Genomic DNA, 24,235 nt, shown 5'->3' on the forward strand with positions numbered 1-24,235 from the left:
TGTTCCGACCCAATCCCATGTTAGTTTCTTGAACTTGATGTGCAAGACTTTCTGGCATATGAATTGATAGCAAAGAGACATGCACGCTGGGTCACGTTGTATCCAAAATAATGATGGATTAATATTAAGAAATGGTAAAAGGAGTGGCTCGTATCGCTTGATGCCAACTGTCTATCCCACAGAAATGTCTGCCAAAGTAAACTCCATCTATAAATCCCATTTTCATGCCAGAAAACCCATCATAAACTGGGTCGTCGTTCTTAGAAAGTGAACTTCATCAACGCCGGGTTGAGGAGGACCGGCACCGCAAAGTGACAAACAATGACGCTGCACAACGGATAGATGGTCGCAAAGGTTCTGATCTGCCACTGCTCTGGGAAGACGAAATAACCACAAATCACAAGCGCTGTGAAGGCGAAGCACATGAAAAATGTGCCTGCAAAATTCTTGATAATCTTGGGTATCTCCTCGAGGAAGTTGCAATTCTCCACCTCCTTGGAAGTTGCACCCCACTGGATGTTGATTTCGAAGAAATGGCAAAGGAGCGCTCTCGAGACGTGAAGAGAGATACCGCCGAGGAAGAGGGTAAAGATAGGCATCCATTTGTAGTTTTCCCATACTGAAGGTTATGTTAGCATTCGCAAGTGTACTGGTGAGAATAGAGATAACTTACAGGCTGCGAGGAGTGATTTCTGGCCAAGGCGGTAGCGGAGGATAGCCAAGGCGAAATTGCCGACGAGGGGGAAGACGATGATGATGGAGAAATAGGTGGCGAATGAATCAAGATAGTACTTGTCCAGCTGATTCCAAAACCATCCAGTGTAGAAGTAGTTGAACAGGGTAAGAAGCCAAGATGCTCCGATGGCGTAGTAGGTACCAACATAGGCCAAGATAGTAATCTTTCTGTAGAACGCAATCTTGGAGAAGAGGAACCTCTTGAACAGGGGGGTGAAGGGCCCGCGAGTGATCCAGAAGCGGAGAGGGTGGAAGATCAACTCGTTGCTGCCGTACGCATACTTCTCCCAACGAGCCAACTCATCGTAGACCGTCAGAGAGACACCCTCCTTGAAGCCATCCCCAGTGTAGGCACCATATCTGATAGTGTATCCGGCTGTCTGAAGGCGCAGGGCCATGTCGAAATCTTCAGACACGTGGGACTCGGACCAGAACTTCTCATAGCCATCCTCTTCGTCAAAGTAAGACGCGGCATCCTGAAGAGCCGACCACCGCAAGACAGCGTTGTGACCGACAAAGGGCGAGATGTCTCCGTTTGCAACAGCGAACGTGATTGCACTGTAAATCATGTGTGTGAACCAAGTGACAGCCTTCTCGAAGAAGGAGTCTGAAACGTTCATAACGCCAGACGTGTACTGGAGAATGGCGATCTCGGGAGAAGCTTCCATCTCACTGACGGCGTCGAGGAGGCAGTCGCGGGGAACACGGGTGTCAGAGTCGATGAGCAGAATGTAGTCGCCAATTCGAATGTTGCCGTCCGCCCATGTGCGACCTTCGGACTCCTCTAGGACTTGGGTGAGAGCCTGGGCATAGACTTGGTCCTCGCTCTCCTGGCCCCACTTGCTACCGCGCTGGATTTCCAGGAGCTTCTCCTCGACTTTGTTGCTAGTCATGAGGGCATAGTTCATGTTGGAGGCCTTTTTGAACCGGCCTCTGCGGATGAACGGCTCCTCCCCGGAGTTTTTGGGGTTGGGGTTATGGCCAGGACGGGCGGTCCATCCCATGTTATGCTCCTCGTAGAATTCCCTGCGGGCCTGGGCCTCATCCTCATCGATGAGCTGCATACCGTCATCATTGACCAGGATGTTTGCGGTGCCCCCCTGCATCTCATAAGTTGAGATGGCAGCCTTGAGGGAAAGCACTGTAGGCTTGATGACAGAGTTGAGGCCTTCCTTGTAGACAGGCATCTGAATCGTGACGTGAGGAAGCTCGCCTGCACTAGGGCTCAACCGACGAGGTGGTTTGCCAGAATAGTTCTTAGCGTTGGCGTTGACCCCAGATATAGGGCCGAACAACTGAAAAATGATGGTGGATATCGTTAGGAAGAAGAACAGGGAGATAAAGATCGTGGCGGGCGTGACGGCAACGAGCGCCCAACGGGTGTAGTCGCCGTCGATCGTCGATTGCAATGCGAGATTTCGGTAGCCGAGACCCAAGCAGGCAATGGACAGACCCAGAGCCAGGGCGACAATCATAGAGCTGGTCAGTCTGACTGGGCGGACCTCAGCCTTGAGTGCCTCTTCAAGAGCTGCCGGGGAAAGCTCTTCTATGTTGACGTCGATCGCCTTCTCGTTCTTTGGCTCGTCATCTTCCTCGCCATCATCGGTCTTCCAAATCATCGAAATGATCATTTGCTCAATACTCTCCGGCCTAGCAAAAATTTTGTTCGGATCGTCATCCCATACCACCAGAAGAGGCGGATCCAAGACGAAAGCCGCATACTGATGCTTCTGACATCTAGGCAAGTCGGTCATCCTTGGAAGGACCTGCAGTTGCAACCCTCCTTCCAGAGCAACGGAGTCCTTGGGCTCCCTGCTGTTCAGAAGACCTTGTATGATGGACTGGATGACAGGAGTGTTCACTGTCATGGCACACTAGTCTATGTCAGTTCTAACATTATGTGACTGGGTGTCATTTTCCGACTTACGCTGACGTTGAGCTGGCCAACCATGTCAAAAAATCCATAGGGGACAGTCTGCATCTGAGGAGGGGCGCAGACGAAGTCATTGCGGCCCTTCTTGAGGACGATACCCTCGCCCAGGTTCCATGCCGATGCGTAACCCTTTCTCAGCTGTTCCTGGTACATGCCGTGCACCGTTACATCAGCTCTGAGATCGATAATGCTGCTCGCATGCTTGTCTCTCATGCCAGCAGTGAGAGCCAAGCTCACGGTGGACTGCCTGGCGGATGTCCTGGTGCTCTGGCTCCGATACGGCCCCGGCTTCTCGGATGACTGCGTCGCATTCGACGGCATAGGCAGGGTGTTACCCGAAGACTGTTGTCGGTGCTGTGGTGTCGACGGAGTCGGCTTCGATTGCCTTGTGGATTTGTTGGACTCGGAGCCTGCCGCCCGGGCAGGCGTGAGGTACGACTTGAAAGCATGCATCTCGTGATAATCTCTGAAACGAACGAACCAAAGCTGGTCAAACCACTTCCAGCGTCTGGATAAAGAAAGAGTGACGCAGACACCGTAAGTGAGTGGATGGTGGTGAGGAAGGCTCAGTCGTCCAGGGGATGGGAAGGAGGAGAGAGATATTTGAGAAGGCCTCAATGCAAAGTCCTCTCAAGTGGGCAAGGTCAGCAAGTAAGTCCAGGACAAAGGTTAGCTAGCCTAAGCCGCATGCACGGGGGCACCGGTAGCTGAGCAATATTGCATGGCCTGGCCGGCACCGCCATCACGACAACCACAGCAACTATGGGGCGGCGGCAACGAGAGGCCATGCTCGAGTTGGGTCTGGAGGGGAACAAACAACGGCTGGACTCAAAAGCCACGGTGTGAAGTTGGGTTCCACCGGTCTAAGTCACCCGCGCGAGACGGACTATCAGGTTAGCTGAGAATTGATGACAAGCGGCATCGAATGGCTTCGTCTATGAGAAGCTGGCGCCACCCGTGCGCTGCATGGAAGACGGGTAAGCAAGCACAAAGACGGTAGGGACATCCGCCCATCGTGAGGCAGTAGCGTGGCTCGAGGCGACAAAGCAGGCCGAGTCCTTATCGCGTAAACGCTGCCTACCCAAGCGCCGCCGAGCCAAGCCGTTAGACTGAGAAGAGACATTGCACCCTTGTGAAGCCAAACACGCTCTAGTCTATCGGCATCCCCTGCCCAGGCTCAGCACAGCATGCAGCCGTCATGAAATGGCCAAGGCGGGATGGCCAACGATATCCACCGGGATGGCGGGAGGACGTAGGATGCAGATAGATAGCCCAATTTCTGCCAGTACGCGATATCGGGAAAGAAGCAGACCGACCGTCTTGGTGGTAATGCCCGATTGCCTCGCCGAGATCTCCCCGGAAGGAACCATCTCTCCTCCGAGGGTCCGTTTCGTTGATCAATGCTGCTCAGAAGGGGGAATAGAGTAATCAGGAACAGGATCGTGGTTCCCGGTGCATCTAGCTCAGGAACGTCGAAGGCCGCCTTGACTTGGCGCCCTCCTAGTTGACGACGAAGCTGCGAAGGCTTCAGGAAGTGCTTTGAAGCTGGGACGAGAAAACAAAGCCAGAGACCACCAGCAACTGTCTGTAGCCTAGAGAGGAAAGGTGCTTTTTGCCTCCTTTCTGCTTCGAGAAAAGGCTTGCCGCGAGTTCAGCCTCCAAGAGGTCTTGGACCACTGAGACACCACGCTTGTTTATGTGGCTTGCGCCGGTCGGCTTAGATGCCAGCGCTAAAGTAGCGCCGTCCCTGAGTGCAAGGCAGTTGTTTTTAGACGACAAGTCCAACTCAACCCAGACCCCTGAGGGAACAAACAAGACATGCCAGGCCATTCCGAGGTCTCGGTAACCTTATCTAGTACACTTGTACGAAGAATAGAACCAACAAGGGAGTCTCACACCCGCCTGAGTCGAAGAGTCTCTGACCTGGGCTTCGGTCGCCACGTTTAGTGGGATGTCCTCGATGCCTCGTACGCGTAACAAAGATGCTGAGCCTGGCGTCATGTTTCCATTTTCATAAAGAAACTGAGTTTGAATCGTTCTCAACGGTGGGTTTTGAATCGGAGGTCGTCGAGAGTTCTGATCTCGCGAGTTGTGAGTTGGCACTCGCCACTGTGACTAAACAAATAGAAAACTCTAGGCGCTCGCTTGCCGCGAGAAATCGGTACTTTGACAGTTCCAAGTAATTCGGTCATGGCGGCCTCAGAGATATTCAGGGACGAGGATTTGTTAGTGAGCGAGAAGGACTGGGGTGTATGCCTCCAAATGCTTACTTTTGGAAGCGAAGGTATTGTTCAGATAGGAGGGAGAGATAATGAGACGGGTCAGAAGAGTAGTGTGGAAAGTCGGTGGGTGTGCTGTGGCTTGCTGAAGCTGCGACGTCTAGCTTAGCTCACCGCGTGTCAGGAGATTGTGCGTGTCCTTGCCGGCATAACAAACAACATTAGGAAGCCGTATTGATGCAAGCCTGCGAAGGTGGTCTCGTATGTATTCATGCGGGAGACGTGGGGGAGACGGCAGGACGGCAAGAGCTGGCAGGCAAAGACGGCAAGCTAGATTGGAAACTGCATGAAAAGGACGATAGGAACAAAAGAAGAAAAAGGCAGTGACGGAGGACGGTCGTGTAGATCCCAAGCCAGCCGGTGATCCCGCATCCGGCGAAGTCTCTTTTGCTGGGTGTCTTCCAGGGGTGGTTCCTGCTTTATGCAATAGCACCAGATGGCTTATTACCTATCGTGGCCATGGAATGATGCCCATTGGCCGGGGACGAGAGAGGTGCAGGTACCCGCTCCATATATGCATCTATGCCGTCTTCAGCTCGCCGGCACTACGCCAGCCTACCATTCCCTCTTTGGCCGCGACGAATCTCCTCGCTCAAATCTTCCGCTGCCCCCTGGTCTATGCATGCACCCATCTTTGCTGCCCAGCCGTCGTCCACGAATCCGATGCCCTGTCGTCCCGTTTATATCAACTGGTGTGCTGCACGACCAGGAATATTGGACGAAGTTCCGGCCGCATCACCCTTCTATCCCGATGGTGGCGCCTTTTCGGCCATTTGATTGCCTCTGCCGCGTCGCATCCCGCCGACGTATCATTGTCGCCTTTTTTGACCAGGCACCCAGGCTCGCTGCAGTTTCTGCTAGCTGAATGATGGAAGTGGAAACACTCGACTCCCAACAAAGAATGGTCCTGATGAGGTGGCTCGTCCGCCGATCAAAGAACCAGCAGTTGTCGGCTCTGCCACCAGAAAAAGTCAAACACTTCGTTCCTGCTTCGACCAGCCCCAGTGCGGAGGCCTTGTTGCCGTCCGTCGGCCCGCCTATCGCCCAAGGCCATCCAGTCACCCTCTCGTCTTTTACGAGCTTTATCTTCGACCGTGAGGCCGAGCGCCGAGAGGATCTGCGTTTCTTGGACGTGGCATTTCGTCAACAGAACGGCCCGTTCATCCTGCATCTGTGAGATGCATCGAGACGCATGAGATTTGTGTTGCCGCATGTTGTCATCGAAGAGGTGGCAAGTCGCCAAAATGTCATGGGGTACCCGTTAATTTGAGCTATCAAAGAAGCGACAGACGGTTTGTGCAGATCCCGTGCTACGCTATTGCCATCACGCATTTACACCTCCCGGTTTGCCATGTTGAACTAACCGATTCTGACTCTTGCCCAGCTTTGCTAGGTCGATGAGCAGAGTCTTCGACAGTGGACACACACCACGCCGACGATGACCCAGAGCAAATGTTCAAGGGTGGAAGCCCCGAATGGCCCATTGCCGACCCCCACTTGGAACACTCTCAGCTGAATCCATAGTTGCATTGTAGAGAATGTGGTCCTCTTTTGGTTTCAAACACCTTTGAGCACCTAATCGCACCACGAACGATTCAACGGCACCAATATCTACCCTAACGCAGAAATTGGGCTATCAGCTTAACTTCGTACCCGATTGACGAACACACGCCGCGGGTGCATATTCGTGCCATTCAATCTCCCCAAGTCGGAAAACTTGCCGCAACAAGCCACAGATCGATATTGTGGACGGTTTCGATCCAACTTTGCTATCGACTTGTGCAACCAAATACGAGTTCTGCTGTACTTCCGGCCCTCTTCGTCAGCCCCGTCAAGCTGCAGGCTGCAGTCAAGCGTCTCCTCCCGCCGCCGGTAGGTCTGGACCGACACCATCACACCGCTAGGCAACGAACCACGACTAGCTCTTATCATGTTGCTTTCCGCGTGGCCTCGATCCTGGCTATTTCAGGAAACCTCGTGCCTCGAAGCAGACATCATCGCGAAGTAGACACGTCAGAAGGCCCTCTCTTTCTGTCAGTTCTCGTCGTTGTCAACTGGGGCGGCTTGTTATCCCATCGCTCAACACTGCTCAAAGATATCTTGCTTTTTGCACCCGCGAGGCAGGATTTACGTCGGCCAAAAGCCAATATATGGATTGATGGTGCGCTCCAGGGGCATGGAGGCCCAATTTGCCCCTGAACAGTCTCTTTTTGATGCTAAGGGTTCAGCTGTCACCTCCATTGCGAAGTTCGTGCCTGGGCTCGGACCCTGCCGCGAGCCACGAACACGCTACCCTGACTCTCCAACTCAGCCCTCATTTAACCTCCAAGATGGAATCTGACAGGCTGAGCGCCCGGCGAGAAAAAGAATTAGCATTCCAACTTCGCAAGCAAGGAGCTGGTCCCAGGGCCATGGGACTTATCGCGCGCGGAGCTGGTCCACACTCCCGGAAAATTCTACCCTAGCCATGTCAGGCTATCCTCACATTTGAATGGCTAGTGCCGGTCTGATAGAAGGCCTAGTATATGCCAGGGTCCAATATCAAAGTCTGCTGTCACTGGGATGGCAGCGTAGTGCTTCCAAGGAAAGCTGCAGTTCTCGTTATCGTCACGTTTCACTCTGTCGTCCCCAAACAAATGGGTGGGGAGGCTGCACCCAGTCGTACTCAGCCAACCACCGCAGTTTCGTGGTGCTGTCGATGGATCCAAAGGCAGGATAAAGCAAGATAACTACACTTTGGACCCGTGGTTCTCATCTAGGACATTTACCAAAGGTTGGCAGGCGCTTTAGCTAAACAGTCTTAGCCGGTTCGCCAATTCATCACGCAAGATAACGCAAATGATTTCCCAGCCCTACCTCGCCGATAGTTTGGATCTTCTTGACCCACGTTGCCTTCGGTCAATCTGCGTTCCCTAGCATGGAGCACTACCTGGGGGCACCATTAAGGTCGCTCTTTGTTGGCGCCAGTTCAAGATTCTGGGCTCCTTCAAAGCCATTGTCCTTTCACCACAGGTTCGCTGTCAGGGCTTCAGGTCTTTCCTTCGTCATGCATTGTCAAGTAGACACTCTTTACAGAAAAGAAACCCATTTGAGGGGGTACACCCTTGGGCGGCCTGTACAGTTGGCAAGACGGTATCCCGTTGACAGCTTCAGCAGTGGCTGGAGGGCATTGCGCATCAGATCACACCGATGACCAGTCACGGGGCGCTTGTAGCATTGTCATATCACGGTGCCTAAGCCAATCCTGGTTTGAACGTGTTTATGAAAGAACATCAGCCTCTGACATGAATCCCTAAGTACACAGCATCCAAAGCGAACCGATGGCTGGTCTATAGGAGTACCCGCTCACTTCATCAGAGCAATCGTCTTCATCATCTCGAAATTAGGGAGACCTAGTCCCGTCACAGGATCCCAGCCCTGAGTTCCGTTCCATGTTGCAAAGGGAATGACGCCGGCGCCCTGCAACGGCTTTCCAGACTGCAAGTCCACACCGCCGCAGCCCTGCGCGACACCCGTGTTCACGTCCGTCAGGCCCCGGAATCCTCGCTTGTACAACCAAGGGTTCATGAAGCCCATTGTCGGCTGGCCGACGCGGATCCTAGCATCGTTGAGAAGGCCAACCAGACCGGCAACCAGCGGGGCAGATGCGGACGTTCCTCCCGTGCCGACGAGCCGGTTCGCGTTGACAATCGGAAACGGCGGGCTGGCGGAGTGAGCTGAGATGTCGGGAAATCCACGGCCGGTGAAGTTGGCGAACGGCTCGTAGTACTTCTTGGTCTCGGGAGAGATGCCCGTCGCCAGGTACGAGGTCACCGCGGCCTCCTGGTACCACGCCTGCTTGAAGTAGTTGCTGAAGCCACTGCCGGAGGCGACCCACGTGATCTCGGGGCCGAACGCCTGCGTGCCTCCCACGGCGGTGATGTACGGGCAGGTGGCGGGGAAGGTCGGCGTGAACTGGGGAGCGTTGCTGCCGTTGTTGGCGCGGCAGGGGGCGCCGACGCCAGTGTCACCGCTCGACTCGAGAACAGTCACGCCGCGGAGACCCATCATGCCGATGAGGTTGCACACGCGCGTGGCATACTCGATGGGCACCGTCTGCTCGTCGTCGCCGTACGAAACGGAGAGCACCTGCGGGATGGCAGCGTTCTCCTGCGTCATCATGAACTGGTAGAAGTCCAGAAACGGCTCGTTCTGGTTGTCGGCCTGCGTCGGCGTGCGGAGGTTGGGGATCAAAGGCGGCTTGCCTCCGGTGATGAACTGAGTGATGGGGAGGTTCTTGACCGCGGCGGCCATGACCTGCGCGTCCAGGTTCGCCTCGCCGATCTGGCCCTTGGGGTCCTGGTGGTCCTGGCCTCCGTTGACGAGCACGCTCTTGAAGCTCTGCGGCGGCAGCTGGAAGCGTGTCAGGAACGCCGTGAGGTCGTCCTGGCGCGCAGACTGGTTCAGGAAACTCGCAAAGCCGACGCGGCTGCCGGCGGCGGGGTCAGCTTGGTAGGCGCCATAGTTGTACGCCAGCTCGAAGCAGGCCGGGGTGAAGGCCTTGGAGCAGTTCGCCGTGGCGCCCGGCGGATTCTGTCCCTGTCTGCGAGCCAGCGGGGGAGGCATGGGCGGCATGGCACCGGCGGGCATCGAGGCCGCGAACGCGGGGTCCGACTTCATCTTTCCAAAGTACGTCGTGGGTGTCACCAGCTCAATGTGCTCCGCCATGGTGTCGGGGATAGAGTACTGCTGTGTGCGCAGCTTCATCGTGCCCTGGACGTCGTAGTAGGCAAAGTTGGCTCCGAGAATCCTGTTCGCGGTCCCCACGTCTGTCGCGAAGTTGACGAAGCGGCCCCCGTCTGTGTACGAGACGTCCTTGACGTTCTCCTTGGCGAGCCACGCCTGCACAGAGGCGACGGACTGCTCTGCCGGCTTGAACATGTCGTTGACCTGCGCCGCCGAGAGGTACTTGCCGTAGTTGGGGCTGTCGGGGTCGGAGACGTCCTTGAGCATGGGCTCGAGCTTGTCGATGTTTTGCAGCTTCAGGCCGATCTGGAGGTTGATCTGCTCGCCTTCGGCGGCCATGTTGACCATCGAGACGCCCGAGACGAAGTTGGCTGCTCGAGACATGAGGCGGGCTTCGACTACGACGGCGGCGGCCGCCAGGGCTAGGAGGGCCTTGAGAGGAGCCATTCCGGCTGGCCTTTTCGTTGGATGGACTCGGGTAGGGGATGAGGATTATCGAGTCGTCGTTCGCGTCTCTCAAAGGGCCGAATTGGAAGATTATTCACAACTAGGGACAATGGCCAACTACGACGAGGCACATGAAAGAGGCGCGGAAACCAAAAGCAAGTCGACAAGAAGACGAGACGATTAGAAGTACGGATCACGAGTCGGAAGACAGTCGGCTCTACGGTTGTATCCGAACTACCAACCCCAGGCACAGTTTCTCCTTCTTACTTGGGGGGACAGTACTGCAACTGCTGTTTGCCTTCGATCCAAAGGCCCTACCGGGGCCAGGTGTAATGGTTCAGACAGTACATGTCGTAGAATCACGCTGCGCAGTAGGGCAGGTACAGCCCTTCTCGCGCAGGTTTTCGTCTGAAGGCAACCAACCGGCGGGATCAGACTTTAAGGTTACAAGATCCCAAACGTGCAAGCTGCACGTTTCGAAACCTGGACCTTGCCCTCACGCAAATACAAATCTGGCCGCGGGATAGCCGACAGAGGAGAGAGGTATTTTCTGAGGGAGCGCAATGCAGGAACGCCAAACCTTATTTCCTTTTCGCGGAGTGCAGGAGCAGAGGAGATCGATCCCGCGCGTCCCACGGTTTGGTACGGCCACTTATTTGCCATCCATCGCCTTCCACAACCCACATTCCCAGGAAACTCAACGCTTGCCTTGGCTGAAGATGGTCATATACTCGCTGGAAATTTAAGGTGTGAATCATGTCAGTCTAAAAGTCTTTCGATAACCTGACTTGTCAATCACATCCGTGTCCACGACCACTCGATTACGTCTCCTCTGCAGGTTGACGCGGTTAATCTTTCGCCATGCCTTAGGTTTCCTTCCTGTCGTTCGTTCGTGTCCTTGGCACCGGTGGCTTGTTGTTCTCTGGTTCGACAGGGGGGAAAGCGAAATACCGGACGCCGGATTTGAATGCCTAAGATGCCCGGAATAGCCTCCGTCGCCCGCATTATGGAGAAACAAGACATGAAGCCGCATCACTTGGCAAATCCTGCTGCGAAAGCTTGATCGTCGCAGTGGGAGAAACACTCCGCCAATCTGCGCCGGGCGATCCTCCCCTGGAAGAAAAAGCCAAGAGAACATGCAAACAAGCAATTGAGCCGCGCTACTAGCGCCGTAGATCCAATCAACAACCACTGCCGGCCGAGTGCTCTTTTCTCTCTTCCCAGGAGATGACCGCTCGACGGCCCCTTCGCCTTCCGAGAAATGATTTGGATTTGATGGCCCCGGCGGGCGAGGGTCCACCAGGTGCCCGTGAACGGATGGTGCCTGGGAGTTTCCGACCACTGGCGGCCTTCCTGCCTCCCCCCTTATTTTCTTGGCAAGATGTGTAAAGTTGTTTCTGTGCCGGGCGGGCCTTTTGGGCAGAGCAAACGGGATGGCATGGTCACAGCGGCCTCTGCATTCTTTAGGTTCCGAATCCGAGCCGCACTCCGGTCTGGCGCCAGACCCCTTTCGGTGCTGGAGAGACCAAGTGGCTGACGGAGACGGGACGGCCCAGGAGCTTCTCCCGTTGGATCGTTGGTCTGGATCATTCTTCAACAACGTGATGGGGCGTAATGGGCCGGAACCGCATCCCAGAGAGACACATCACCATTGCTAGTGGTTTTTTTTGTTTCCGTGCAGAGTTTATCTGATCATTTCCTACATAATACCTAGTCATACAAAAGAGCACGAAACGCCTGACTTGAGCACGGGGAGGGAAAATCCGTCCCATCTTGGGCAACATGAGGCGGTGGTAAAACACGAAGCAAAGTTGTTCCGACCGGCGCGCACCACAACTCTGATGAACACCCACCCACAACCGACGGGAGGAAAACGTGACTTTCGTTGAACACATGAGACTGAGAGAGACCAAGGCCGGTCGTTTCTACGATAAACCGTCTGTGCGCTTCGATATTGTTGCTGTGGCGATGAATTCGAACTGGTTGACAGGAGGGACGAATGGAGCCAATGGAGGTACCGGATGGTTGTTTGGAATTTTGACCTCGACCATGGCTTTGCGACCGTCGTATGGAAATTGAAAGAATCTGGTTGGTCTATTGTTAGCACCATATTCATCCAAGTGAGTTGCGCAGAGAGTTTGCCGCCCGGGCCCTTACCTGGAGTCTTTGTACAAGTGGCTCACAGATATCATGAAGTTTGAGGCTGAACGGAACTCGACGACCTTGAACGAGAAGAGGTTCGTTGGTGACGTCCAGCAGAATGCTCCATTGATGGGGAAATCGTTGTTCGGGCCGTTGTCAGGGGTTATCCCGTCCCACGGCCAAGTTGCATTACAGTGAGCGCCGTTGACATCGACGACGCCTTCTGTGTTGTAATCGTAAAAGTCGACTGGCATTGCCATGTTAGCGAGGCACAACTATGATGTTGAATTGAGACTTACAATCGAGTGTACAGTTATACATATCTGAGGTCTCTGTCTTTTGGCAGACGGTGGCCAGGTTGCTCAGTGTCATGTTCAACCACGGATATCTGAACCGGCTGGCCTCTTGGTGGATCTTCTCGTCGTCTTCCAACGCCGTCGGCAGGGAGGCTACGAGAGGTATAACAGACAGCATGGATATGAAGAAGAGAGACTTCATCGTGATTAGCGTTGTGATGGCTGAGACAGTGTTGATGTTGTAAACAGAGACTAAACCTCTCAATGTGTATGGTGAGGATCTCGGCTTTACTCGTTAAATTTGACTCAAATACCGTCAAGTTATGGCCTTCAAGATTGAGCTTAGGCCATTATTTATAGTTATAGATTCGATGACAGCGCATTCTATGCAGTCTTCCCCGTCGCCGCAACCGAATGTCGTCGTAGACCGCCTCGGACTGCAAAGCCATTGGAGCAACGGCGTCATGTACCCGGCCGACGATATGCCCAACGCGGGCCGGTGCGAGAAGCCGTCGTTGTGCGCGGCTACAGGCAACCCCCGTTCGTCACAAATACGATATTCAACCGCCTTTCGAGGGAAGGCTGGATGTAGTGCCAGCCAGTCACCGGAACGGAAGAGCCGAAATCAGGACGAGGGTACCTGCCGAGAGGTTGCCCGTGTTTCCCGGAGATTGTTGTCACACCGAGGATCATGACCTTCAGGTTACCAAGAAGATGGAGAGAGGGCCCAGCGACTGTGGCGCAGATTGACAAGATGCTCAGTCTTGACCACTGGTGATGTGCCTGATCACGGTCTAGAGTCCCTTCGCCCAGATCATTCGCTGAAGGTGTCGAAACGAGGCGAGGTTGCTTGGCGGACAACAGGTCAGGCAACTGGAACAAAGTGAAACTCGTGATCAAGATTAACGCTTGGGTTGCAGCAAGAGCTTGTCGTTGAACTTCCTATTAGTGACTCGCAGTGAACGGTCGTGTAAGTCGGCCCGCGGGCGACCAGAATACCGATCCTGAAAGAGCCAAGTATGTCTGCACAAGTCATACCCATGCGGATGGCCAATCTCCTGCACATAGTAGGAGAACATGGCCCAATCAGGGTGGCGTGTGAGTTACTGCAGATAGGGCGGCTAGGCACAGATGATTCGTTTTCCCGTGCAACCAGCCCGGAAAGTTGCTTTCAGACGCTGCCTGTGGCACCATTTCGGTGGCGGAATGGTTGCCGGACGAGCTTTGTTTGCTTGAGCAGGTTGTTTCTCGGTCTTCTTCGAACCAGAATGCATGGAACATCGGCTCCCAGCAAGAAGCATACCCAGCCCCCTGGAATGCTTCGCGTAGCATTATCAATGCAGCCATCCAGGCCGCGATGCTGCGCATTGAGTCCAAAAGGGCTCTGGGTTTGTCCAGAAATGGTCATGTGTGTCAGAAAGTGGTATTCTCGCAGAGCCTCGACATGTTGTTGTCCAAAGGATTACTGAGGGGCTTCTTTGCGACTACATACAAGCGATATCTCAGCCTGTTTCCTAAGATCGCTTGAATGTTCCGTTTCAGGCAGCATAGACTATATGCCGGCGGTGAAGAATTCTCGCAGCGAGCCAATCAGTCGAGCCGGCCTCGCGATGATGTGCGTGTCGTCGATCTCCGAGGTGAAGCCGTCGTACTGCTCGAGGAGTCACAGCTTCATTGACCGACTGAACGCCAAACACTGCCTTGTCAACGTGATGTCAACTTTGAGGATGAAGATATTTGTGAAAGCGGCAAACACGCACACCGCTTCTTGGCTGCGAGTCATCAAGACCGAGCCTGAGTCCCTCATCAAAGCATCGACGAGCTCCTTCCATGCGCTGACCGGCTTCGTGTGACATGCAGTTGCTCAGAGCCGAGAGTAAAGGGGTCAGGCAGTGTCGCCAAACACGGCGTGCTAGCATGAGTTTTGAGTCCAGGGTCGTCGCCACGAGGTCTCGTCGTGTCGGACGGCAGCATTTGGCTCAGCGGACCATCTTCATCGGGAAGGGCCGTGGCAGGCAAACAAGGAACTCCTGTAACGGATAGAACAGTATGCTGAGGGCATAACGTTAATCGAACGACGGGCTCTCGCCTTGAAAAAGAGCCCCAGGGGTCAGCCGCCGCAATCCTCGGCAAGACTGGACAACACAAAGGGGCTGGATGGGCAGGAAAGTAGTAGACTTGCGAGGGTGATTGCATGGTAATACCAGGCCAGCCAAGACTAGTTGGTAGTGATCGATGATGTCGTACGCAGATATCTCTGCAATTTTTTCGATTGTTAGCGGTTCGAGGATGGTCAAGATATGACTGACTGAGTGTCGTTGAGGTTGATGCCATGGTGCGAAAGCACCAGGGAACAAGAGAGCGGAAAGATGTATCCTTGGCTCGTACGCCGGAATTGCAGAAGTCAAGTTCACGGAAGGAACTGAGATGGGCATTTGGGAAGGTATGTCTCTTGCCGTTGCTGCTGCCACTTCTATCCCGCCATCGTCTCGAGTCTGGATTTCCAAGTCGCTACTCCATCCGTCGTTCAGTAATGAATTCCTACTAAATACATTGCCTCTACTACCATCATCTTCACACGTCAGTCTCCATCTTAACTTCGGTGAAACTATCAAACTCTGTACTGAAATGTTGGTGAATCTGATTGCAGCGCAGACGCAAACACTCTCTGGGAAATCCCAAATCAGCGCTGTTTTCGGTGGCACCACGGCTCATAGGAAGAAGAAGACGTTCTCTTTCTCGAGCTCTACGTTGACCAATCCATGGGTCCTCTACAAGAATTTCCTGTTTTTCCTGTGCTAGAGCGGCTCCTTTTCCTGTGATATCGTACTCTACTTTATCATGGTCGTCGCTACCATTATCGTTATCGCTACTCCATCGTCCCTATTATCTTCGTTATCGTCGTCGTTACTACTACTATTATAACTTCTACTTCTATACTTAATAGGAGTGATTGACTACACAGAAAATATAGCCGTACACACACAGAGGAAATTTGGGCGGTCTCCGCTACAATCTCATCACCGGACTATAATGGCAACGCCGGACACTAGACATAACGCCCTACAGGCTAAAGCCCGACAAACATCTACGTCGGCAGTCCCAACCCATTTGTCGGGGGTACACCGACATGGTGGGCAGACAAAAGGTCCCAGGGCGGAAATGCCGTCGTTTGCCGGAGCTGGAAGCCGCGGGTCACGGACGGGACGGGACGGCAAGGCAAAAACGGAGCAAGAAGTTCAAAGGAACATGGCCGGCATCTCCGAACGCTCGGGCTCCGTCCCGTTCAGATACGACGCGCCGGTGGCGGTGCCGCCCTGCAGGTGGATCGCGAAGGGGAATCTGCTTCGTTCGATTCAGCCTTAATGCCAGCGTCTCTTTTTTCTTGCACGTGTACAATCTTGGGGGCTTCTATTTCCGCTCCGGGCCGGGTCATTTTAGGCTTTAGCACAGCGTTTTAAGGGCAGTCGATGTGCGTAAAGTAAGGTAGGTAATATCAACATTCGGACTGTGTTCCGCGTCTAGTGACTTTTGGGGGCCGCATGAGGTGTATCGGACCCGTTGACCGCGGATTCGATGTCCGACCAAGTCGCGCTATGCACGGGCGAGATCTCGTGTTTTTGGAAGGTGTGTGTGTGTAAGTGTTCTAGAACAGGTCTCGTCTGCATGTCAAGTTCCAATATATTGACGCAGAAGAAGTCTGGAACCGCGAGCTCAGCCATGACAGCGAGTGTTGGATTCGGCCCAATGCCAGGTCTGGCGTGGGATGATGCATCGGCATTCAGATTTGCCCGTCGAAACAAGATGACCTTGACGCAGGACGTCGATCATGTCGCTCGTCAGGTGAGGCACCAAGCCTGCGTATCTCTGCCAGATTGGCAGCAGGTCTTGACTCGACGTCATTCAAAGGGTCGGGCTCAAGAGATGTCCAACTCGCGCGTCTGTTCCAAGAACTCCTGCCAGGATTTCGCTTTGCATGGCAAGAGGTTGGACGGCGGGCATGGTTCTCTCTGCCACTCTGGTGGTGTGCAGTGCAGGTGAGATCTGCGGCAGGCAGTTAGACGGGATCCCTGAGTTCTTAGGTGAGCTGAGTCCGAGCTAACGCCGGATTGGGATTAGTGGTCTTGTGGAGAGATCCCGACATCCCACTGGGAAAGAAAGAAATGGGAATTTGGGAAAGCCCCTTTTTTCTTGCGCTATTAATAGACATTCGCCTGAAAACTAAGTTCTCTGGACGGAGCACGAACGAAGAAAAGGGTCCTCTGCTTCTGGTTTGGATGATAGATCCCTGTCGATACCACAGCCTTACTCGGAACGCCGCCTGTCTGCCGGCCGCAATGAGCTCGAGCGCTCCTCTGGTGAGGACGGGAGTTGCAATTTGTATCGGGGACGAATGTTGACAGCAGAGTATACTCCGTACATGCCACTGCAATCAAGTCCTAACGAACAACGTTGTATTCTACCCGCAGACATGGAGCGCCAACCACCTGGAACTCGGTTAGAAAGTTTCGCGAAGTTCCAAGAGGTCCTAGAGCAACATGTAAAGAGGGCGGTGAGCTTGTTGCTAAAGACGGGTTCCAACTTCACACACAGTCATGACCCAACTGGCTGGGAAGGGATTATGACTCATTTCAAATGACCACGAAGCTCGTAGTTTTATTATCGTAGCTCGTCAACTCGAACAATCAATTTGATGAGCTTACTGGTGGCCCGAAGTCTTGGTATTCTCCTTCAGGGAAGTGGGTTATTAGTAGCTCTTTTCCCTCAAAAGAGAGTGACTCCACTTGAGCTCTCGGCCGAGGTTTGTGATTGCAAAGTCGACAGCTGTCCGACGGTGTTGAACGTATGAAAATTGGCCTTTATATTGCAGTGAAATGGGGTGCGGATCGGAGGTTCAAACGATTCATGATACACCCTGGATTACACCCTGGGCAGCTCAGAGAAACGGCGCACCAACGTATTCGTAGCCGCATGAACAGAGTTGCGACGAGAATCTGTGATTAAGCATCTTGAGACGATATAAGAGTTGTCAAGTATGGGCTGCAAGGAGACACATCATGCCAACTCATGCACACCAGATACGACGTGTGGTGTTGCTGTGGGATTTCGCGTCGTTGAGGCCGCGAGCTGTGCTGTGCGAGGCATCACCGAGAATGGCACAGCGACGGGGCACACCGTAAGGTGGGAGATGATTGGACGGGTTCAGTCCATGTAAAGTTGAGCTCCCCACAGCACACATTGTAAAGTTTCCGAGTTAAAGAGATGAAAGGGGCCAAAATACACCTTGGCATCTTGAAGCTCCTGGAAGCAAGGTTATTTTAGGGCTGAGCTGTCCGAGAGCTGCTGCGCCCTTTGGGCGGGGGAGGTGAGGGGTGCTGGGACTCTAGGAGCAGCAGCAAGATTGTTGGCCTGGGACATCAAGCAGCTTCGGCGCTCGCCTTGGTTGCTAAGAAGAGTATTCAAGGCGATTCTGCAATGCGGCTTCTTGACATGTCGTCATTGTCCCTTTTTTTGAGACTGCCGAAAAGTTGGTGCATATGGCCGAGCAGGATATGGACGTGGGGTTGCATTATGTCGTTGCTTGCTCGGAGACAAGAGGCTGTGGCGCCGCGGCCGCAAGAGCGAAGGAAATGTGCGCGCATGCACGGATTGCGACGTAGTTGCATGCGATGCCAGGGTCCAGGTCGCCATGAGTGAGAGCCCAAAACTCTGTTCGGACCTGAATCCAGTCCGCAACCAGCCTGCTGGCACAACCCCTCGTCTCTCTCCGTTCAGTCTGTTGTCTCTCCCTCAGCCTCAGGCCGGGCAACGCACAAAGCGGTGCAAGCGGTGCATGCTTTCTGTCGGTGTCACGCTGGACAGGCTTTTCGAGCTCTCTCTTGGGCTGGGCATCTGTCAGCCGCAGTCGTGGTGTCGGTGATTTTTTTGACAACGGGGGCGCAGGGCCAAGGAGCCAGGTTACGGCCTGCGGTGTGGGCAGGGTGGCATCAGCAGCGAGACAGCCCACCGGTAGCTTGCCGAAGGACCGAGAGGACGGCAACGGCCAGCGGAGGCCGATGGCACTAGTGTGTTGTAGAAGACTGGGGTGGTGTTTCTGTGAGTGGCGAGTGACTGCTGAAGGATGTGCGCCCGTTTCGTTGTTGATGTTGGTAAAGTAATGGTGGTTGTGGTGGTGAGAACTGGAATTTTGGACGAAGCTTGTGTTTAATTAAATTGCTGGCGACCCTTCTCTGCTAAGGTAGGCAGGTCCAGCTCGCAGTCATCTCAAGTTGGGCCACCTAGACAGAGCTAGTGCCGCAATCCGATGTCGAGAATGGCCCGACCTCTGCTCGAGTTCGGACCTTCGTCTCATTTCCTGATCTTGTCATCCTCCAGCCGTCTGACTGGCGCTGGTGGGCTGTGTGTGAAGGGCACTGGCTGCACACCCTGTCGACAGAGCAAGTGGACAACAGAAACAAGACAGATATGCTGCTGCTGATGCTGCTCTCCAAGTAAGCCCGACAGGCTGTCTCTGTCTCTCTGTCGTGTTCTGAGATGGAAGCCGAGTCCGCCGTACTCCGTATGTGGTGGGGAGGAGAGAAGGACCGGCCCAGGGAAAAGGCAACTGATCAGCCCTATCCTGGATCCTGGCGTGGCATCCCCAACACGACGACGCTATTCGCCTCTCCCTCACCTTCCCTCTAAGGCTCAGCTCTTTTCTGAGTCTGATTATTGTCGCATTCCCGTCTAATCCGGCCAGGTGCTGCTGCCGAATCTGCCCTTCACATCCTCTTCAGCATCGGAAGCCTCTTTCGAGCCATCTGCTGTCCATCGTAGCTCCCCGCCTTTGTCAAGCCAATCTGTCTCTATCTTGCCGTCCTCATCGGCCAACAGAAGGACACTGCCATTCCGTCCCGATAGTCAACCCCCCCTGACGACGCTGATCGAAACCCGTCTGTGTTTCACCAAACGACCCCAGATCCCTCCCCCGCAGCACGCAGCACTCGCATCAGCAGCGTGTCGCTCATCCCCCTCGTCGGGTCGCAGCGAGTATCCGTACTGCACTGCACTGCACTGCACCTCTGCAGGACTCAGTTAACCGCCGTTCGTCTGAACAGAGCCAGAGCCACAGAGGAGAGGTAGACATCCCAGAAACGAAAGGCCATAGAGCCAGCCAGGCGTCGACCTCACGGAGTGACGAAGACGACAGACGCCCCCTTTTTGAACCCCTCGGGCCACTCGCTACCTTTGCTTTTCGACCTGCCATTGTCTGTCGAGAATGGCATAGCGCTGCATGCCGGGAAACAGAGACAGCTTCCATCAAATCACCTCTTCGTACCTCCCTCAGCCATCGGCACCACCCTAGCAAGCATTCGAGCAAGCCTCGCCCACCAGCGAATCCAACAGACGCAGACGCAGGCGCGGACGCGAACGCGGACGCGGACCTCGACAGACAGACGCCCAACCAGACAGAGCACCCTCCATCTCCATCCCCATCCCGTCGCATCCTAGACAGCTGACAGACGAGCTGCCGCTGGGATTGACTTGTGTGCACAGCCCCAAGGAAGCCCCTCCACGCTCCCCCTCCCCTCCAAGGGCCCCAGGGAACCCAGCACGGCATCCGCTTCTGCAGCCGGCGTAGCCAATCCAGTCGGAGCCGTCTGGTTCTGCCTGCTGCTCTCGCCGCTGGCGGGCTGGGACTATCTTCCTTTTGGCGGGCACAGGACAACACCACGTATCCAATCCGTACGGACGTTTGATTGAAGTGAGTGAGAAGTGGACAGACTCGACAGGGTCGCCAGACGCAGACGCGCAGAAAATAGGAACAGGGACCAGCTGGCCGGGCTGGTCAATCTCCAATCTCTCCCCGTCCCGTCATCCATCGGCCATCCTCTTGCTTTCCCTTTCCTGCTTGCTGCCGCTCCGCCGCGCTGCTTGCCTGCTTCTGCTGCTGCCGCTCCTTTCGCTCGCCCGCCCGCCTGCTTGCTTGTCTTGTCGCTGCTTGCTTGCTTCTGTCAACTCTGGGAAACTTGGAACTGACTGACTGGCTTGGGTGACTGGGAGACAGAGGGACAGAGAGTGAGAAAAGACCCCGCGCGGAAGAAACAAGAGAAAAGAAAGCCGAAGAAGACGGAAGCCAAAGACAGTGAGAGCAGAGCTGAGCTTGTCACTCACACTCGGAGCAAGAGAGTGAGAGTGAGAGAAAGCTCCATTCATTCCCCTCCTCCTCATCCTCCACCCCCGTCTCCCAGTCCCGTCTTGTGTGTCTGTTTCTGCTGCTCATTGTCAGTCGACACACATACAGACAGACACACATACACGGGCTGTGCCGTATTGCCTGCCCTGCGTGGTTTTTTATTTTTATTTTTTATTTTATTATCATTACTTTGTTTACTTGCCGGCGGCTTGCTGCTTGACGGGGACTGACAGACTGCGACTGGACTTGCGACTGACACAGCCAGCGTCTGTCCCGTCTGCATTTGCATTTGCATTGGCATTGGCACAGACAGGCCAGGGTAATCTTACCAACGAAAAGGAAGAAAACCTGCCCATCCATTCGCACGTCTCTGTCTCTGTCCAGGTTACTGCGGCGGCTGCGCACGACGACATATCGCAATTATAATGCCGAGCTTCGGTCGCATTGGGAGGCACAACAACCGCTCGCAACAAGCACTTGTCGAGCCGGTTGGCGGTGCCCCTTCAGCAGGCAACTCACCTACGCCATTATCTGCTGTGCCCGCCGCGCTGTCGGGTGCTGGTGGTCAAGTTCCCCTTCCTCCTTCAGGCCACTCTCAGTCTCACCCTCAAGGCCAAGGTCACGGCCACGGTCTCTCAATCTCCCACTCGCTGGCTCCTGCGCCCGCGCCTACCTCTTCGTCGACCACTCCCACCACCACCAACACCACCACTACTGGCGGCGCTAATAACCCAATTACCCCCCATTCAGCCTCGTCGACCGCCTTCAGCTCCATCGAGTCCTTTGACACCCAACACCAGCAGCAACACCAGCAGCAACAATTCCAAAATCTTCAACACCAGCAGCACCAACACCAGCAGCATCAGCAAGGGCAGCAAGGGCCTCCTCCACCGCCCCACGATTATCCTGCCTCTGCCTCGCCCGCCGCAGCTGCTGCCTCACGCAACTCCCTCCTCTTGCAGCACAACCCACTGCCGCCCGCCGATTCGCGCCAGAGGGGCCCAGGTCAGCAGCAGGAATTCGCCGACTCCGTCTCCCGCTCCCAATCCCAGCGCTATCCGCCGGCCGTAGCCCCCTACCCCAACACCCAGTACGGCGCAGCCTCCAGCTCCGTCGACAACCTCAGGGCATCCCTCAACAACACCTCGACTGCAACCGCCCAATCTCAGGCAACTTCTCCTACTCCCCAGCCTGCACCCCAGCCCGAGAAGCGCTCTGCACGGAGGTTGCTCAAGAACATTCTGGGAGCGGGCCGAGATCATCACAACACCCCGCCTCCTTCCCAGCAGCCTACCCCGCCAGGCTCCTACGATAACACTGGTGGCCTCGCTCGCCGACCGTCAAAGAGAGTGAGCAATCCACCACCCGCGAGAACCGCATTATCCCAGCAGCCTTCCCAGCTGTCGCTCGATCAGCAGTCGGCAGACTGGCCGTTGCCCGCGCTAAATCAGCAACCCTCCCCGCTACAAGGCGTCGGCGAGATCGAGGACCAACACCGCTTTGCACAAGATCCTAACAGAGACCATCGTCTGCAGACCCCCGATTCCCACCGCAATTCCATTCGTTACGTTCCCAGCGATTTAGACAATACCCCTTACGAAGACCCTGCATATCTCCAGCAGCAGCAACAGCAGCTGCACGCTTTGCAAGACCAACACCAGCACGCCCAGCAGTCTGCTTACGACCCCTCCCAACACCAGTACCAGCAATACTCCCAGCAGCAGGCTGGTCAATACCAAGGCGGACCGTCTCCCATTCACACTGGCCACCTGGGTACCGGTTCTCACCAAAATCCCGAGACCGTTTCTCAGTTGTCGCATGAATCACCGGTTACTGATTCAGACGCTCGCTCGGCAAACGTCCAGTCCGCACAAACCTCCCCCGCAGTAAGATACGCCGTGCAGACCACCGACAACCCGCTGCCTTCTACACTCCCACCCGCCCAAGGCAGCTCTCAGCCTCAGCAGCAAAATATGACGCCCCCTGCTGGAGGTCCCCCTCCGCGATCCGAACGACGACCCCAAGCAGAGACGGAGAAGACGTTGCGAAGTCAGGTCGACGCACCCGGTGGGCCCCCGCCGGGCTACAGACAGAGTCAGACTATGCCTACCACTGGTGCCGCTACTGCGAACCCGGCCTTCCGTACGGGTAGCGCTCAAGAAGGCCGCCAGTTCGAGGGGTCTGGGGGAGAGCAAGGTCGCAACAGCCCTCAGCCGTCGAACCCTGACCGCGACGGCACCGATCCTGACAAGTTCAAGGAGCTACGTAAGGTAGTCGCAAGCATTGTGCTGGCATCCGCTAACAGCTATCAGTCACCAAGTACAAGAACGTTAAGCGCCTTTACTTCGATGGCAAGACACAGATCGACAACCTGAACTCCCAGATCGAGCAACTGCAGAATGCCGTTGCGAACCAGCGAATGTCACAGTCCCGCACCGCTCTCGATGATAGCGAGTACATCACCAGGTTCAACCGTCTCAACGGCGCCATCAACAACCTGTCATTCAACATTCGCAAGGATTGGCGCACAGTGCCGCAATGGCTGGACATGTACGTGAGCATCGACGCTCTGAAGACCGGGAAGCAAGAGATGACGGCAGTCGGTCGTGCTGTCATCACGAGGTGGATTGTAGAAGAGATCTTCAACAAGTGCTTCCACCCGGGTCTCAACTTCGACCTCAGCCGGCAGTTGAAGGATATTGAGCTCAATATCCGGCGGTTCTCATACACGATGAACAGCCAAGAGGAGTTCGACGCCTTGACGAATAAGGTCGTAAGCTGGCGTATGGCAACCCTGGAGGGTCTTCAGAGGGCTTTGAACTCCCCTGAGAGCGCAGACAACAGAGCAGACTTCACCCGCATGTGCACGTCAAACCTCACGGCAACGCTGTTCCAGTACATGACAGATCCGCCGCCGCCTGGTGTAGATGGCAGCGCGTCCATGATCGTGGAGTTGGCAGTAGGCATCGCCGCCAACCTGCCGCTGGAGAGCAGAGACGTGGCCATTACCTACCCGCTGCCTGGAGATCCCATCAACCCCAACATTATGGAGGTAGAGAAGGCGCCTCTTCCGCCGCTGGAGACGCAAAAAGAAGGCGAGGAGGCCGCGGATGATTCTGACAAGGATAAGAACGGCAAGGACCGGCGGGCGGACAAGACCAGAAGCGGTATGTTCACAAACATTCTCGGTGGCGGACCGCCTCGAAAGAGCAGCAACGCTTCATCGATCGTACCTTCAAGTACTGATGCAGCCCCCCCTTCAGCGCTTCCACCCAAAGACAACAACAAGGTGCGGCTCGCCGGCTTCCCCGCAGTGGAAGTCCGGGGCCGTCAAGTGTTGGTGAAGGCGCCTGTCTGGACGCTCTGAGGACGCTGGAGGTGTTGAAGAGAGAGGACCGGAAGAGACGTCCCTGGGGCTGCACGACGGCCCGCATGAAGGAGGAAAACCTTCGTTGATGACGCTATTAAATAAGAAGAGCTTTGGGGGTGGAAGAATACGTTG

General features: G+C 55.0%; 4 protein-coding genes across 4 annotated transcripts; 1 reads left to right on the forward strand and 3 right to left on the reverse strand.

Moving 5' to 3' along the window:
- Positions 1 to 260: 260 nt before the first annotated feature.
- On the reverse strand, positions 261 to 3,121 carry opgH-1 (Glucans biosynthesis glucosyltransferase H; the record flags this gene model as incomplete). Its single annotated transcript, XM_032024950.1, has 3 exons — positions 261 to 619; positions 674 to 2,609; positions 2,663 to 3,121. 3 exons carry the CDS (start codon positions 3,119 to 3,121, stop codon positions 261 to 263), a joined length of 2,754 nt encoding a protein of 917 aa, XP_031878391.1.
- Positions 3,122 to 8,292: 5,171 nt separating this feature from the next.
- sed4 (Tripeptidyl-peptidase sed4) lies at positions 8,293 to 10,119 on the reverse strand (the record flags this gene model as incomplete). The annotated part of the gene is made up of 1 exon (XM_032024948.1): positions 8,293 to 10,119. One exon carries the CDS (start codon positions 10,117 to 10,119, stop codon positions 8,293 to 8,295), a length of 1,827 nt encoding a protein of 608 aa, XP_031878402.1.
- A 1,925-nt stretch (positions 10,120 to 12,044) lies between these two features.
- CGGC5_v007713 (uncharacterized protein) lies at positions 12,045 to 12,759 on the reverse strand (the record flags this gene model as incomplete). Its single annotated transcript, XM_032024947.1, has 3 exons — positions 12,045 to 12,204; positions 12,277 to 12,508; positions 12,561 to 12,759. The coding sequence occupies 3 exons, from the start codon at positions 12,757 to 12,759 to the stop codon at positions 12,045 to 12,047; spliced, it is 591 nt and encodes a 196-aa protein (XP_031878401.1).
- Positions 12,760 to 21,158: 8,399 nt separating this feature from the next.
- CGGC5_v007714 (uncharacterized protein) lies at positions 21,159 to 24,100 on the forward strand (the record flags this gene model as incomplete). Its single annotated transcript, XM_032024946.1, has 4 exons — positions 21,159 to 22,082; positions 22,269 to 22,998; positions 23,046 to 23,900; positions 23,997 to 24,100. The coding sequence occupies 4 exons, from the start codon at positions 21,159 to 21,161 to the stop codon at positions 24,098 to 24,100; spliced, it is 2,613 nt and encodes an 870-aa protein (XP_031878433.1).
- Positions 24,101 to 24,235: the final 135 nt, after the last annotated feature.

Source organism: Colletotrichum fructicola (genome assembly GCF_000319635.2).
Source record: "Colletotrichum fructicola Nara gc5 chromosome Unknown KSG_Nara_v1_contig04, whole genome shotgun sequence".
NCBI lineage: Eukaryota > Fungi > Ascomycota > Sordariomycetes > Glomerellales > Glomerellaceae > Colletotrichum > Colletotrichum fructicola.